The 16,216-nt window shown below is 41.1% G+C and overlaps 1 protein-coding gene across 1 annotated transcript; it reads right to left on the bottom strand.

Moving 5' to 3' along the window:
* Window positions 1-7,794: 7,794 nt before the first annotated feature.
* Window positions 7,795-13,911, bottom strand: GHITM (growth hormone inducible transmembrane protein). Its single transcript, XM_065746942.1, has 8 exons — window positions 13,756-13,911; window positions 12,373-12,472; window positions 11,486-11,597; window positions 10,661-10,802; window positions 9,910-10,018; window positions 9,192-9,380; window positions 8,848-9,019; window positions 7,795-8,121 (listed from the first exon to the last, which is right to left on the bottom strand). The coding sequence occupies exons 1-8, from the start codon at window positions 13,882-13,884 to the stop codon at window positions 8,034-8,036; spliced, it is 1,041 nt and encodes a 346-aa protein (XP_065603014.1). The 5' UTR covers window positions 13,885-13,911; the 3' UTR covers window positions 7,795-8,033.
* Between the last annotated feature and the right edge of the window lie 2,305 nt (window positions 13,912-16,216).

Here is a 16,216-nt window from a genome sequence, read left to right as displayed (position 1 = left end):
TTATATTCTTAACTTCACACCTGGCTGCCTGTGTCCCCTATTCAGAGAGCACGTCTGTACCAGCAATTATGCTCATTTAAATTAGCTTTCAAAGCATCTCCTCACTTGGACACTGGAACAAAATGTTCAATTTCTGCCCTTCGGACGGTCCTCTATTTGTATTACTTTCTCTCCTTCTGACATCTGCCTTTTTGCTTGCTCTGACATCCAGTTTGGCTCCAGTCTTCATCTTCCTTTCTTATTTAACTGATCATTTTTCCAATTAAGCTACCTTTTCAAAGGCATGACTCTGCTTTTTAGCAGAAATATTTCAATTTTTCAATAAAATAAAAATGCATGAAGACCTAAGCATTCACCAAAAACAAACAAACAAAACAAAACAAAAAAAGCCTCCAGATGTTGTAACATGCTGAGACTCCACCACAATTTGTTGTGAGAAAGTTCAGGTATTAAACTTCATATTCATCATGTGGGCCACACTGACCAGTGAGGGTGATCTCCTGGAGTACGCTGTGTACAGAAACCTACTCTTAAGACCTGTAAGAAGCCAGAGCTCTCTATTTATTGGCAGAGATAAATACTTCATGTCCTCAACAAGCTGAATCTGCTCCTCCTGGAGCCACATTCTGTGGCTGGTGGAAGCCAGCTGGCTGCAGCCCAGCTGCTCCCTTCTTCCAGCAGAGCCCTGCAGCCCGGCCTAGTGATCACAAAACTCACTGTGCTACAGCATCACCAAGTCACAGCTGCCTTCCCAAAAACTGTACATGCCAAGACTGCCTTCCTGCCTCTTTGCATGGTTCCAGTCATTCTTCCCTTACCTTTCTGGTACTAACAGGCCCCATGTTTGTTTCGCATACGTGAAAGATGTCCATATACTTCAGAGTGACAAGACCAGAAAGTCAGAAACGGTTCAAAAAAGGTTTTTTTTTTTTTTTTTTTTTTTTTTTAAGTTGACCTAATTTTTTAGAATTTGTTAATCCCTCGCTTTTTAAAGGAGCCTCTATAGTATGACACTTATATTAACAGGCACTCCAGCTATGGCAAGAATTGAGCCTGTAATTAAAGTAGCAACCCATCATAAACTGAGACTACGATGGACAGTACTGCATCCCCATGTACTACAGAAGACATTCATTTCAAGGACTTCTAGTAATTTTAATTAATAATTTAATGCAGCATATTTTAATACTTTAATCTTCTCTCATACTCTTACACATGAATTTCCTAAGGAGAGGTTCAGCATAATGGGTTGGTATATCCACAACTGTCATACCAGCTTTAACGAAACAGGGCCTCTGCTACAATCCACTATTTGCACACACTCTTCCAGAACGTACAGAGCTCAGTACATGCTTACTCACCTTTCAGCATCTGCGATGTCTGTATACCAAATTTACCTACTGAAAAAGTAGGAAAATATTTTTTTCCTTTATGATTTTTGCAAGACTTTCCTGCTTTTAATCCCTCCACATACAGCTGACAGTTTCCTCCTGTACCATGGTACTCACAGACGGTTTGCTGTTCCAGTACAATGAGCTATTCTTCGCTGTTATTTGCTCTACTCTTCCTCTCTCTGTTGTCAATACTCTATGTCGGTGTTGGTTATCCATTGCTTCATGAGGATAAACACCTGCTTTTATAAGAAGGGTTTAATTTCCTTCCTTGCAATATTTTTCCCTGCTGCTCCCTCTCAAATGATGGAATAGTAGTAGCAAGGGTGTTCTATAGTCTGTTGGCATTTTAATTCATAGTTTTACGCCCAGGAGCATGCTGCCTTTCCCCACAGTATTTCAGTAGTTTTGCTTTATACCATAACTTAAGTAAGCAGTTGCATCATCTTTGAACTTCAAATTCTTAAATGGACTCATTTTGGAAAGAGAAAAATGCACTTAAATAACCCTTCCAACATAGCATTTAAGAAAGAATCGGATTTTTATTTCAACACTCAGTCGCAGTGGCTTTCAGTCATCACTATAAGGTAGAGATGCGCTCTTACAGCACAGGAAACTGAGTGCATCAGTCTGTAGCAATTCTCACTGAGGATGGCTGTTCAGACCTGCAGCCATACACAGGAGTTCCAGCTGCTAGAAAGCCAAAAAACCCACCAGCAGAAGGTCCCCAGATTAGTCACTAACCCACCACTTACCCGCTTCATTTTACCGAGGAAGAATAGCCAATGGCAGCAGAACTGACACACTCTAGAAACATCTCTCACCCACACATTCATAGGTTCATAGGTTCATTAGGTTGGAAAGGACCTACAAGATCATCTAGTCCAACCATTCTCCTAGCGTCTGATCTTAAGATCTAAGGATGTCTCCTTTGAGATCCTGCTTTCAGAGACAGATGAACAAGAAGAGATTCAGGAACACATGCTATCTCTGCTAATTTCTTCATTCCTCAGTTTTAACGCTGTTCGGTTTGCTTTTGCAAACGCCTGTATTAAGCTTCTGAACAATTACTGACCTCTAATGTAAAGCAGTATTCTTGGGAACTAAGTTCACACTAATAAATGGTGTTTTCACTTGTTCATTTTTGTTTTAAAAAGAAATCAAAACATAAATCCAACCTTTTAATACATTGTATTGCCACTTCTAACTAGCAATCTTACAAAAAATAATTGTTGCTAATTGTTTTTAATTACCAGTCTCTTTGCGAGAAAATAACACTGTCATCTTGGATTTGGTCAACAAGGAATTTGCCAGGGACTGGAGATTCTGAGCACTATCAGGAAAAAACCAAAACAGTATTGAATACTTAACTGGAAATTTTAATTAACTAAATCTTTAAGTGTAATTTTTACAAAACATCCTAGATACACAGTATACAAATTACATGAGGGTCTACGTATCTATAGAGGTACTGTATTTCTTTCAAGACACGAACTCATCACTACTGCACTGGCGAGGTATTGGAGGCATGATGACTTACTTGTATCAAGACAACCACTTTCATGTTGTAGCAGATGTACCATTAATTTCTTAAGCACAAACTTAAAATCACTGTAGCATCCCACCAAGACCAAACAGTACGTTATGAGTCTACCATCACTACCACCTTGTTCTTTTTTGTGGTGATTGTCTGTCCAGAGATGAAGATGTTCACTTTGTCCTCCTAAGCAGTACTATAAATCCCCTTCTAAGGAAGAATTACAACAAAACAAAGTCAGAAACAACACCACCACACACACCTGCAAAACCAAGCAAAAATAACCACATTTCTGAAAGCAACACATCCATTCAGCATTTTTGAAGAACTTGTAAGAGCAAGTAACTTAGCAGATTTTTCTTCCCCCAGGACAAATTTAAGAAAACAAAATTCCAGATACATTGGCAAATTTTACATTTATGCCCCAGGGAAAAGAGGGAAAAGATAGCTCAGGTGCAGCACAAAACGCTCCCCTTCTAATCACTGATGCCGCCTGCGTGTATTGATTCAGACAAAACTTGGGCTTTCAATAAAAGTTTCAGCCAAGCTTACCTGCCCCATCAAATTCCAAACTAAAAGCAAAATCACTGTTTATGAAGTGTATTTGTTTTTCTCCCTTCTCAGTCACAAAAACAATTGAAGTAACTGTAAATATTTGGAGGAATACACTGGGCTCATTACATTAAAATAGCACCCAGCGAACCCATAGTTTTCTATGACCTTTTAGCAAGCTGACACAAGTAACTGAAACTAAATCAAACAATGAAACATACAGCTGTCTGTGTAGGAGATGACAGAAAAAAGCTGAATTTCTTATTGTTACAGATATGCACAAGGCCTTAGCCTGTGCTTCCAAATGTTTTTGTTCAAATTCTGGACTTCACACTGCCAAAACAAAAACAATTGTTTACATGTTTTGTACTAAACGACCAGCATACCCACCTTGTGCAGAAGAACCAGGAATATACCACAACGGTTGAGCAACATCACGTACACCCGTTTAGAAGGACAATCTCTCCCTGCCATCCCTGAAACCAGCTCCAGCAGACAAGTTTTATTTATGTTCGAAACTGATCAATATGCAGATTAATCACATCTTTCTGGAAACCCCAGAGGCTGACAGCTGCACAGTACCTTCTGCTTTGGAGGCCTGCCAGCTGATTAACTGCCCTACCTACTCAGGAGGGGGAACAAGATGTCTGCCCAGACATTTGTCTTTGTATCACTTCATTTCCTCATACTAAGTCTTTGGGAACGAAGCAGCGAGCAATCAAACTAGATATTTGCAAAAGACCTGGTAAATGGTCCTGCATTCATCCATTATCTTTCTGAAAGATGGAAGAAGACAAGAAAAAGTGTTTCCTTCAACAGCAGCAGCTATGAATGAGAGAAGATAGTTTCTTAGTGCTAAGAGAAGGATAGATGGTCCTCCCCACATAGGTGCTTGCGTTTTTCCCTCACTCTGGGGAAGACTTGTGGAGCTCGGTGGGGACAGAACTGCTTCCACAAATAGAAGATTGCACAGCTCCTCTCACTGTCCTGCCACGGAGCTGCGAGCTTTGGCATGTTAGCTGTCAAAAAAGTTTCCTGAATTATATCTTGATTATACTGGATGAGCAGAACACAAGAAAAAAATATGTTTTGCATATAGAACACTTAGAACTACATTCAATGTGGGTCCTTCTGGACAGAATTCACTCCAATCAGCGTTCTGAAAGCAGTCTGTCATCGTAGATCTGAGGATGGGCAGTCTTGAATTTTCTTCCTGCCTCCAAATGTTGTCTCCACACCAAAGGGAGGCTACCCTCCTCATTTAGCAAGGCCTCGTGTAGCAACAGACTGCTCAGGTACCCTGAGCAGAAATACACATACACACATAGCAGAAATACAGACAATAAACTAAAATCGGTTTAGCAATAAAGCCCGTGTTACGTACACATACATTAAGAGTAATGCAACAAGCAAAAATCAGTCATGTAGCTCTTGAAACAATTCTGAAAGCACTGCATACATTCCTATCCATTTTTGGCTGGAGTTACTATCGTGATTGAGAATCTAAGGCTCAATGGCTGCAGCGGGTTCCATTTGGCTGCCTCCAAAAACAAACAGACCAACCCCTTCAGTCTTCTCCTCCCTACCCCACCCTGTTTCCTTCCTTACAATTCAGACACAGATAGAGTCCAAATCAAAGAAGTGTTTGAGAGAACTGCTTCAGTTAAAGAAACAGGCCCTTAAGCATCACTACACAGGACAAGTAAATAGGCTTCCACATTTTTAGCCTGAGAAAAGCTGCAGCTTGACTATCCTATGCAACTTCCTGCATAAGCCATACTAAAACAAGCCAGTTGTTTGCAATATCCATCACAATTCAGTATAGGATCTAAAATTGACTTAAAAGGCTTCAAGAAATAGAGCTAACTAGGATCTCCATTGAACTGAGGTGAGTTTTGAAATGCCTCCCCTCGAACTGAGTTCCAGGGCTCTACTCTGTATTATCATGATTTAAATAAGGCCCATTTCTGGCTAACAAAACCTTCAATTGCTTTCTTGCTGCTATGCTTACACACAAACTCCTATTCCTCTTGTACTTAGTGGCAGTTAAGCTGCTGGTTAAACTTCTTACTAAACTGCACAGTGGTTCTTAAATCTCACTCAAAGGCATGACAATTGTTTTTCCTTAAATTCAAGTTTATTTACTCAAAACAGAGGAAACCATGCAAGTTTTTGATCCTGACTGCTTTTCTAACTCATTTCTCTCGCTCCTCATCAATTTAGAAATAACTATTTTAAAGTGCCCTACAAGATTCTTTCATAAAGGTTTTAGTAAAAGTCAATCATAGAATTCAGTAACGTATAACTCTGAAATCTCACAACAAAAAGAATCGAAGGATGAAGAAAAGAACCTCTGAAACCTTGGAACTGTTAAACACAGTGAACAGAAACAGGCAAAAGAGAAGGATAGAAAACCAGTGTGAGAAAACTCCCCAATTGTTATGCTGCCCTTGGAAAAACAAGCACCGGGTTCTCATGCTTATTAACCCATTGCATTTTAAGTTTTTACCCTTGCCCAAATCAGCACTGCGTTAACTTAAATATTGATTCTGCACTCACACGGAAAACAACTTTCACTTCCCCCATGTTTGGGGGAGCCAGCCCCTGTAGAAGATTTTCCTGCTGGCAGAATTTCATCTACAGGAGTCACATCTTTCCAGCAGACCCAAAACAAATGAGTTTATGCTACCCTAGACACCCTTGGGTTGTTAGGTTTCTTCTTAAAAGGCTACTGGACCTTCCCCATTGCAGTGCTGCCTTCCATACTACCTTTCTATACCTTACTATTTCAAAGCACCCACAGATCCCACTCAAGGTTCAGTCAGTCCCTAAACTTTTACTTCCAGAAAAACAAAACCTGTAGTTTGGTCCAAGTTTCCTTTAGCTACAGGCATGTTCACCAGAATTTTGTCAGGGCACCTCCCCTGTACATTAGAACTTGATGACGACTATACTGCTATGCTCAATTACAACAAGTTATGTGGAAACTGATTTAATGTACGAAGCTGCTTGAAAAAGTAAGACCCTTTAACCTTGTCACTACTCAGAGATTCCTTCCCTCCTCTTTAAGCACCATATATTTTCCTTCACAGTCCATTGTTTCTTCCCTGTGGCTTATGAAAAATAGCGTGGTGTCCAACAAAGCAGCACAGCACTGGCTGCAGTCCACAGCTATGGCATACAGCAGAAGGCCCCCTTACAGCAAGAGTAGATCACTTTCCTTCTGGGAAACATCCTCCAAAAGATGGGAGCCAGCCAAACTGGAAATCACCTCCATGGATTTTTTTTTTTCCTGACAACTATACACTCTCTTACAAAAGAGTTTGTAGGAAAAAAAGTATAGTACTCTTAACCAAGTTATTAGTGCAAAGTTAGTACAAATATTTTAGTAACAAATAAAAAGTGAGAATTTTCAGTAGGTGAGGCTAGAATTTTATTTCTCCATAAACATAGCATATTTTACCAAAGTCTGAGTCATTTGTATGAGCTCCAAACCCTTGTGCCCAAGAACTTGCCCAACACAATGCCACGTACTTCAGCAAGTATACATTTCTTAATGTTAAATTAGTTTCACTGACAGGAACATCTCCTTTCAACTGAGCTAAACAATCTGGAAAAGAATGAGATTACAGCAAGTAACAATGGCATGGTTATGATACTTTGGTTTACAGCAGGCCATTCTCAATTTCCTTTCTTCAGTGCCAACTGTACAATCTTGTACAGGGAAGTAAACACGGGGGGCTCTCACAAAGAACAGTGCTTCGTTTGAAATACCAAAAATTAGTCACTGGAAGGAAGACATACCTCTACCATCATCCAACATTTTGACAGATCTGGTACCAGAAGGGCACAACTGCTATTATATCCATTCAACATTAAAATACTGGGAAACAGACAAGGTGTCTTCATGTGCTCCAGGAGTCTGAGGTTTTCACATAGGGCAGATGTCAGACTCCTCATCTTGTCTCCTCTGTGTTGTTGGTCACGTCACCCATCCCATGCAGTGCATTTCTGACAATTGCTTAGATCTTTCTGAAACTTCTGCACAGGCAGCAGAAGCCATGGCTGTATCAGTGCCATACCCACTTAGCTCAGTTCTTCTAAATGCACCAACTAAAATATTACTTCTACAATCTTAACTGAAAACTGTTGTACATAAACAGCACTTCCTGAAGTAGATTGTGCCACCATCTGCATATAAGGTACCCGTTTATAGAAGTAAACTGCACTTTTTCTGTACAGTTCCAGTAAAAAGGAAAGCAAAAGTCAAAACTGCTTCTAAGCCCATTAAAACCAGACAATTTTACTCAGATTTATTTTAAATAATTTACTTTCCCCAAATACATATGCTTTGAAGTAGTTCACGCTATTGGAAGGTGTTTGACAAAACACTGCTAAGTCTGAATCACATTGCACTTAAACAATAGGCTGAAATGTGTTAAACTTCTGACCTGCAGCAAAACTGCTGGTAATCATGAATTTTTATTTACTGTATGCACTAGGTAGACAACCTAAAGAGGCTGAGATATCATAGAGCCGCAGAGAGTCTTGGTTTACTTTTTCCTTCCACTTCCACCACCAGCAAGCATGGTGGCCACACGAATGAAGATATTCAGCGTGTCTGCGTAGATGCCCATGCATCTAGGAGACAAAAAAAAAAGTTAATCTTGCTGAGCAGAAAGAGTATTACTTAGTATTTCATACCATTATACTTGACTTTTAAAAGCCTCCATTAAAGGCCTGCAATAAAACTCAACTACAGCATGTCTTCTGCTCCTGATGAGTAAAAATACACCCTTACTTCACTTTACCATCTCCATCAGCAGCAGCAATTTGCAAAAAATCTTAACAGACATCATACGTTCTCTCTTGCAGGATTCTTTTACTTCCATGCTCTCACTGCTTAACCTTCAAGAATTTTGGTGATGACTACTATGCTACTTACAGATGATCAGATGCAAAGAAATGAGTGATTAACCTAAAAGCAGACAAACATTTACAGTGAGGAAGTTACCTGTTAGACTTGTCTTTACCAAGGGTCAGTTAATCCCTCTTTCTGTAACGTACTATTGAAGTTTTTTTCACTAATAAGTATTAAATGACTACGTAAGAGTTAGCAGGCTTCATCTCAGCTGATACTGACACTGGCATGTGACACCACATATCAAAACCATTTCTCTCCTTTCAGGTAGATGCTTTCAGTTTCAACTCCACTAGTTATTTTCACATCGCATTTCTAAACCCTACGATTCTCTCCATTTAATAGAAATGCACTTCTCCACAGTAAATAAAAAGCACAGCTCATTTTAATGCATAATTCCACACAGCTCAGAACTGTTACACATGCATTCGTATCAAAGTACTTACGCATTGATGGGGTCATATTTTGTTACTCCATAATATGGAAGAGTCTCTGCACGCTTGATGACATGCTGTGTATCATAGAGCAGAAACATGCCAAAGAGTACCAATCCTCCATAAACAGCTACTGAATACAAGCCAGCCCCAAAAGCAGAAGTAGGTGGCAAGAACATAGATCCTGGAAGGAATACACAATAGCATTAAATAAAACTACAGCACACGTCCTGCAATGCCTCTTTTAAGGGAAATTTTAACGGGACAGTCCAGTTCACTACTAGAAGTAAACTGCACATCCTAGCAGCTTCAGTTTATGGCCTTCTCTGTATAACAGCATTAAAATGGTACTTTACCAATTGAAGATGCAAGAACAAAGCCAAAGCCTATGCCAAGTGGTCCTCCCATGTTCAGAAATTTTTCACTTGGAGCACACATGGCCACAGTTGAGAGCCCTCCAACGATTCCAGCTGTATACCAGGCAGCTCTGATCAGTAAAGGACCACCCAGGAAAGCTAGAGGAGCCAGCATTGCACCCATGACACCTAGCCAAAGAAAAACAAAACACATCAAAGTTTGGAGCAGTCCAGGTAAAAACACCACCTATCAAAACAATGTATTTTGAGTCAGAAAACACAGTTTGAACTATTACACTTACATGACAAAACACCAAAGCACTTCAGTCGTACAAATCACAGGATCAATCATATGATCAAGAAGCTGCAGTTTAAATACTGAAACTGCATCCTTCTGATCAGTTTTCATACACTTACTTATCCTGTACTGCTGAAATATGGTAAGTAAGCTTACAGAAGCTATGGTGTCAGAAAGCAGTCATGAAAACAAAGCAAATAATAAATCAATTCTACCCAGTTTGGCTCAAGTTTTGCTTAAGCATGATTTTTACAAGATGATGGGAAATTAGAGCTGCATTAAGGACACTTGAGGTACCTCACTGGCCTTTGAAATCTACAGCAACACATAAAAATTGACTATGAAGTCAAAGCTTCTTTGAAATAGAAATCTAGTCATACAGAAGCAGACAACTTGATAATGAACACCATAACCATGTACCTGAATGCATCATCCAAGCAAGATGTTTAGCTGCTGGACTATTTTCATAGGAAATGGACCTGACCAACATTCCAGCACCAATCATAGCAGCAAAAGTTGCACCAATTGCCTGTAGGAACAGCATTACAGAGCTCAAGTTGGCATACGGACAAAAGGGTTTTCTGCTCTCCCATATGATCTTTTCCAGCCTTCCAGCAGGTAACTTCCTCTTATCTCCAGGGATTAATCTCCATTAAGTTGTGCTGTGTTTAACCATCACTACTCCACTACACTCAACTCACTAACTACACAGGAAGCAGTCACATTCTGTCAGTATCTTGTCTACCAGTATCATTTTGGCCCCGGCAGAAAGGAGAGAGCTTTCAAAGAGTTCCTTATAAAGAACAGCACACAAAGGAGTACATACACATAAAAAATCTGATTCAATTTTTACAAAGTGACTGAAATAGTGTCACTAGCTTCAGATGGCTATTTCATACCAAGTTATTACTTGCATACATCTGGGTAAGGATGCCACAGCATTTTTTTTTTTTTTTTTTACAGAAAGGGCACACGAGCATATAATTGGATGCATCAAATTTTAAGTCACAAAACATCGTTAGGGTATTTATACGACTGCCTGTGTCCTTAAAGACTACATAAGTGAATATTTGCTTGATTTTTCACAGCACAGTTTCTGCTTTGTATTTTTAATGATGACCATAACACTTGGGATCATTTTACAGACATTATAAATGTAATGTGAGCTTACCAGCCAGGAGCCTTTTGTCATAAGGCCCATGAGTGCAGGAGATCTGCTTACTGCTACAGCAGACAGTGCTGTCAAGCCAACGCTTCCCGCAAAGTACATGTAGGTGGAGCGAATTCTGTCTTTCACATACTGGGGCCAAATACTGAAAAATAAGCATTTGTACATAGCTGTGCAATTATCAACACCAGAACGACGACCAACTATCAACATAGTCAAGCTATGGATACAGCAGGAGCATCCTAAAAACTGGTAGGGTTTAGAAATTGTGTCATGAGTCTTACAACATCAGTTCTGAACCTTTAAATCCTTCCCATTATAGAGTGCCTTTATGTACCAATTCTAGCAGCACTTACAAAGAATACCAAGGATGGTTCCATTGTGTGAAGGAAGCACACATCAGAGAAAATACAAAAGGGAAAGAATAACAAATGCTTTATAACTACGGAACAGCGTATGTACAACAAACTGGTTTAAGGAAGAACGTGCACAGAATGTGCACTGAGCAGTAAGAAGCCTGCTGAGCTGCTCACAAAGTGCTGAGTCACTCTGCCCATGTTTATCTGCTGTAACAAGACACGCGTGTCGTTTGGAGAGCTCTAGTAGTACTAACAGATAAATACATGAATGAGAGTTGCTGCAGTATGCTTTGGCCATGCTACAGATGGAAGCTTAGAAACCTGCACAGAACTAACAGCTTTCTGCCCAGAGCTTAAGAAAAACAAGCTGCATGTATACTGGGAGACAGCAGCTAGAGAAGTGACAAACAAAAGGAACAAGAAGATCTGCTTCAAGTATTTTCTTAAAGCAACAAGGAATCTTACTTACACTGCTCTTTCAATAGCTCCAATCTCACTGGACATGCCCATTCCATAGTAACAGAGTGCCCCCAGGCCAACAGCAGCCCCTCCAGCAACAACGAATTTTCCCAGGCGATCAACTGTATCAAGGGGAAAAAAAAAATAAATAATGGCCTCATAAATTCTTTTCCTTAGGTAATAACATTCTTACACCAGTTATCTGTAACAGCTAATCCACATTAAGCATCTTAAAGCTTTTCTTCAGAAGTTGGGTTACCATTTCTCAAAAAGTTATATGAGAAACACTCTAGACTCACTCTACCACAACCACAGAGCTTCATAAAACAGAATGAGAATTAAGAAACTAACTAGTAACACGCTAGCTTTACTGGTCATTACTGCATTAACCAACAGGAACTGCCATTCAGCAAAACCAGCTGAAGAGTTCTCCCACAGAAATGTTATGGATACCGTGTCCTCTCCCATCATCCACCCTTAATGCCTGCCTGATCAAAAGCTCTTCAGCATTAGATTAGAACAAAATCAGTTTGTTTTTATTTTTTCCAATCCTTATACGATGTAGAACAGAAATTCCTTTCAACAGCATATAAAAGTCATAGCAAAGTGTAAGCTCTTTTTTTTTAAACATCTGCTATCGACAAAGTATTAGTCTACATCAACAGGAAAAAAAACACTGACTTAAACAGAAATAACAAGACATTTTTTGACATTTGCAGCAAGAATGCAGGAAAGAGAAGCAGAAAAGCAGTCACCAGGCACTTAAGATAGGTCAAAGGGAAATTTAACACACTAAACAATGTTTTCAAACTCTTTAGTAGTTTGAAAAGTTTCCTTCAAAAAAGTTTTAAGTTCAGCTTTAAAAGAACTGCAGTTTTTAAAGCAGAGATATCCAACCTTTAAGAGCAGTTTCTGCAGATGGCTCAAACGGTGCCTCTTTAATTTCCTGGCCAATTTTGCCACGCCTTATGTCCGTTCTTACTCTGGTGGCATAGCACTGTTAAGATTCAAAAGTAAAATCAGAAAGATCCATTGAAATAGAAATAAATTCTTTTTAAGAAACTGTGTGTACAGACTAGTAACAATCAATTTCTGAAGAAAAGCAATTAACTTTTTACATGCTGAAACACTGGCATTTACTTGCCACACTTGGAATTGCTAGTTTGTAAATTATTTTACCTGTGCTTCCCATACAAATATGTGAAACAGCTGCTCTCAGAGAGAACTGAACGTTGTACTTCAGGAAACCTCTTAAAAAAACCATTTACACACGATAGAAGCATAGAATCAATGCAGAACTTCTCAGTTTTTGCAAAAAAAAAAAAAAAAAATTGAAACAAAACAAGGTTAAATGTCAGCATTTCTTCTGCTCCACTCCTATAGTATTAAAGACCATAAGGATTTTTTACTTTACTTTTCATGTTAGTAACTCACATTTTACTTAATTTTGTGCAAGAATAGTACTCCTGCCCAGTAAATGAGGAATAGTGGTGTGAATTTTTCATTTTCAAATCTAACCTTGATTTAGAGAACAAACCTTGAATGAAGGCCTGTAAAATGAAGATTTCTATTGCTAACATGAGCCAAACAAATACAGCATGCTGCCAGACTGAAGCCTCAATAATCTGCAAGAGCAGCAAAGAAATGCATATTTAAATTCAGAAACAACTTTTCAAGTCTCTTGAAGTCACTGCTGAGGTGATGGAGGAACATTCCTTACGAAGGGAAAAGAAAAACCATGAAAAAGACAACCTGCAATCTTAAGTTATTTAAAACTGTTTTCTATACTTACAATGAAAACCATTGAAAGAAGACTATTCAGTGTAAGACTCAAGATAACAACAGTCCAGTTTTTAGAACTGCTAGACTCCAGATTGTCCTTCCAGAGTTCAAATTTCATGCAGATCTATGCTACAATTCTAAAAATATTCTAAGAATAAAATCTTTAAAAGTAGTTTGTACTTTAACGTAGTATTTAAACCTCATACTAGGAAACGAGACATAGGAACAGGTTGGACAAGAATTCCGGCTCCTCTTGACATGTGGAGTAAGGCCTTTCCAATGCGAATTACTGCCTGAAAATTCTTTTCCCAAGAATTTTAATGAAAGATACTCCTTCAAGTCTTTTAAAAAATATTCCAGGTTTTGATTACCACTCTTCCCTTAGTAGGTTACAGCACATATCTCAAAGAGGCAGCTCAGTAGAATTTAAAACAAGTACTCCAAGCACAACTCTCAACTCCCTCAGCAAAACACTCAACCTTTCAAAGCTTACTGTACCTGGTTAGGCTGCCACAGACGGAATGCTTTTATACCAGAGTTCCTCAGAGCTGGGGAAGCCTGAGCAATGCTGGGGCGGATGGCCTGGCATGGCAGCGTCCTCAGGCACACGAGCCTTGCAGCCAGCATGTTTGTTCTGTAACAATTTTATGTGTTCTGTTCCTGTAACTGCATGAGAAAGCATCTTTTATCATTTTGTTACACAGTTTTCAGACAAAAAGGTAGACTTGCTACTTTTTCTCAAATACGATGTGCCCTTTAACTGCAACAGTAGTAATTCTTCAGTAACATGACAAGTTTCATAGACACAGCTTTTAGTCATGGACACCGCCCAGAACACAAGGTCAGGACACCGTGGAGCAGTTTTAGTCAGAGAACAGTCACACAACTTGGATGTGAAACAGAAACATAGGTAAAGAATACCCTCTCTACTCCACTGACACCATAGTATTTAAACTGTTCCCTTAGATCCGCATGCATTGTGAGCACAGAAATCAATATTATGCATACTTTAACACTGATCTGCACAACTGCTGATGTCACAAGCAACCAAAACAATGACCACCAGCACATTTTTTCCAAGCGACCATTTGTAACAAAAGCGCACAAGGTGAAATGTAATTAGCATATCCTAAATTACAGCACTTTAAACACACATGGGAAACAAGCAGCTGCAGCACTGGACTTTTATAACTAAGTATAGAGAAATGAAAGCAAAAGAAAATTTAACTGTTTCAGAGCACAGTAACAAAACTCTACTTTAAAGTGGAAATACTCAGAGAGACGCATCCTGCATCTCCAGCTACACGCTGCTCTTTCCGTAGAAGCAGAAAGAAGTTACAGCGACGGCATCGCGAATGCGATTTTTTTTTTTTCACCAAGAAACTGGAATTTGAAGCAAACCGCTTCCGACATCAATGACAACGCGCAAGTACAGGCAAAACAGAACACCAACGCCCCAGCGCGTTCACGGGGAAGCGAGGCAGCAGGAAGGCACTGCAAAGATGCTGCTGCCCCCAGGGACGAGGACGGCTATGCTTGCCAAGTAGAGGCGAAGAGGGAACCCAGCGCCCACCTCACGGCCAGGCCGCGCCAGCAAGGCCTAACCTGAGTCACGGACCCCTGCTCGCTGCCAGCCCGACACTCCGCGCCCCGACCCAGCCCGGCCCCTCTCCCGCCAGCGGCCAGACAATGGACGCAGCCTACTGCCCCGGTCTGGTCCGGCCCAGCCCACCTCGGACCTGCAAAGCCCCAGCACCCACTCGGCCCCACGAACGCCCCTCCGTAGCGGCCGCTCGGCAGCGGAAGTGATGCAACACTGACCAGGAAGCCACCGCGATTGGCTCGCATCTCCCAAGTGCTTCCGGGAGCAAGCGCCCCTGGCTCGCGGAGGCGGGGCCCGAAGCGACGTCCGGCGGCCGCAGTGACGCGCGCCGCGCCATCTTTACTGCGGGCAGAGAAACTTCTGGAAGCCGTCCTGAGCCGCGCGCTGCCTCGCGTAGTTCTACGTGTCACCACTGAGACCGCAACGCCGCCTTCTGTAGGGCCGGCTCCGAGCACCCTCGCGGCGGCACGGGGCTGCAGCGTTCGCTAGGGAAGCGAGCCGCGCGTATCGGCCGCCATTTCACCCCCGGCCGGCGCCATTTTGAGTGCGGGCGCCGCCCTGCGGCTGTCGCAACCCGGCACCGCCCCGCCCGCACAGGCGCTGGAGCGTTTGTCACCGCCGTGCGCGACAGCAGCTCCGCGCGCCAGCAGATGGCATCAGATTGGTGACACTAGCCCTAACAGGACCGAGCCCTCCGTTTGGCAGCTTCTGTTCGGCCTCAGTTCAACTGGAGCTTTTAGCTTTTCCTGGCTTAGCCCTATCCCTAAAACTGTCCCCGTCACTAGCCCTTAAAAAGCCACTGAAACGTTTGCCTGGAGTATGGATCTTCCCACAGATTTTCCATTCACAAGCCTTTGTTTCCCTTAGCAGCACTATGCCAGCTGAAGCTCTGTCTCCTTAAATTATTCTTTTTTCTTCTCTCCATCTCTAACCGTAAGCTCTATGCTGAACCAAAGGTCAGAGATACAGTATGGTCCAGAGCCTGCATATTGTTGGGAGCAATTTTCTTTTGGCAGCCCTATTTCTCTTTGCCAGGCCTTTTCCAGCTCAATCCCTGCTGCATTTCAGGCTTTCTGTGGTATTCCTAACCCTAGTTTGAGCTATAAGCCAGGCACTATTGAGAAACACAGTGCTCTTCAGAAGAGAAGTCTTCTGGCAGCCTTAAGTTTGCTTTGGCAGATCTTCTGCATCCTCCCTCCAGCTACTACTCTGTAGTTTCTTCCAGCCTCAGCACTACATATGGGCATGGTTCTTCACAGCCAAGTAAAACAGACTGTGAGAGCCTTGAGCCAGGATCAAAGACAAATATAACGAGAAAAAAAAAAAAAAAAGGGTGTTGAATGTAGAATGAAGTAC

Source organism: Cyrtonyx montezumae, unplaced genomic scaffold (assembly GCF_038088225.1).
Source record: "Cyrtonyx montezumae isolate F1298 unplaced genomic scaffold, pur_monq_1.0 scaffold_4, whole genome shotgun sequence".
Lineage (NCBI taxonomy): Eukaryota > Metazoa > Chordata > Aves > Galliformes > Odontophoridae > Cyrtonyx > Cyrtonyx montezumae.
The sequence above is the reverse complement of the archived record's forward strand: the minus strand, read 5'-3'. Positions and strand labels throughout refer to the sequence as shown.

What these genes read in the sequence shown, in the direction of transcription:
- GHITM (XM_065746942.1), bottom strand. Translation starts at nt 13,884, where the DNA reads ATGCTGGCTGCAAGGCTCGTGTGCCTGAGGACGCTGCCATGCCAGGCC. An exon ending in TGCAGAAACTGCTCTTAAAG is followed by an intron (nt 11,598 to 12,372) that starts GTTGGATATCTC and finishes CCCTTGATACAG; the next exon opens with TTGATCGCCTGGGAAAATTC. An exon ending in TGACAAAAGGCTCCTGGCTG is followed by an intron (nt 10,019 to 10,660) that starts GTAAGCTCACAT and finishes CTGTTCCTACAG; the next exon opens with GCAATTGGTGCAACTTTTGC.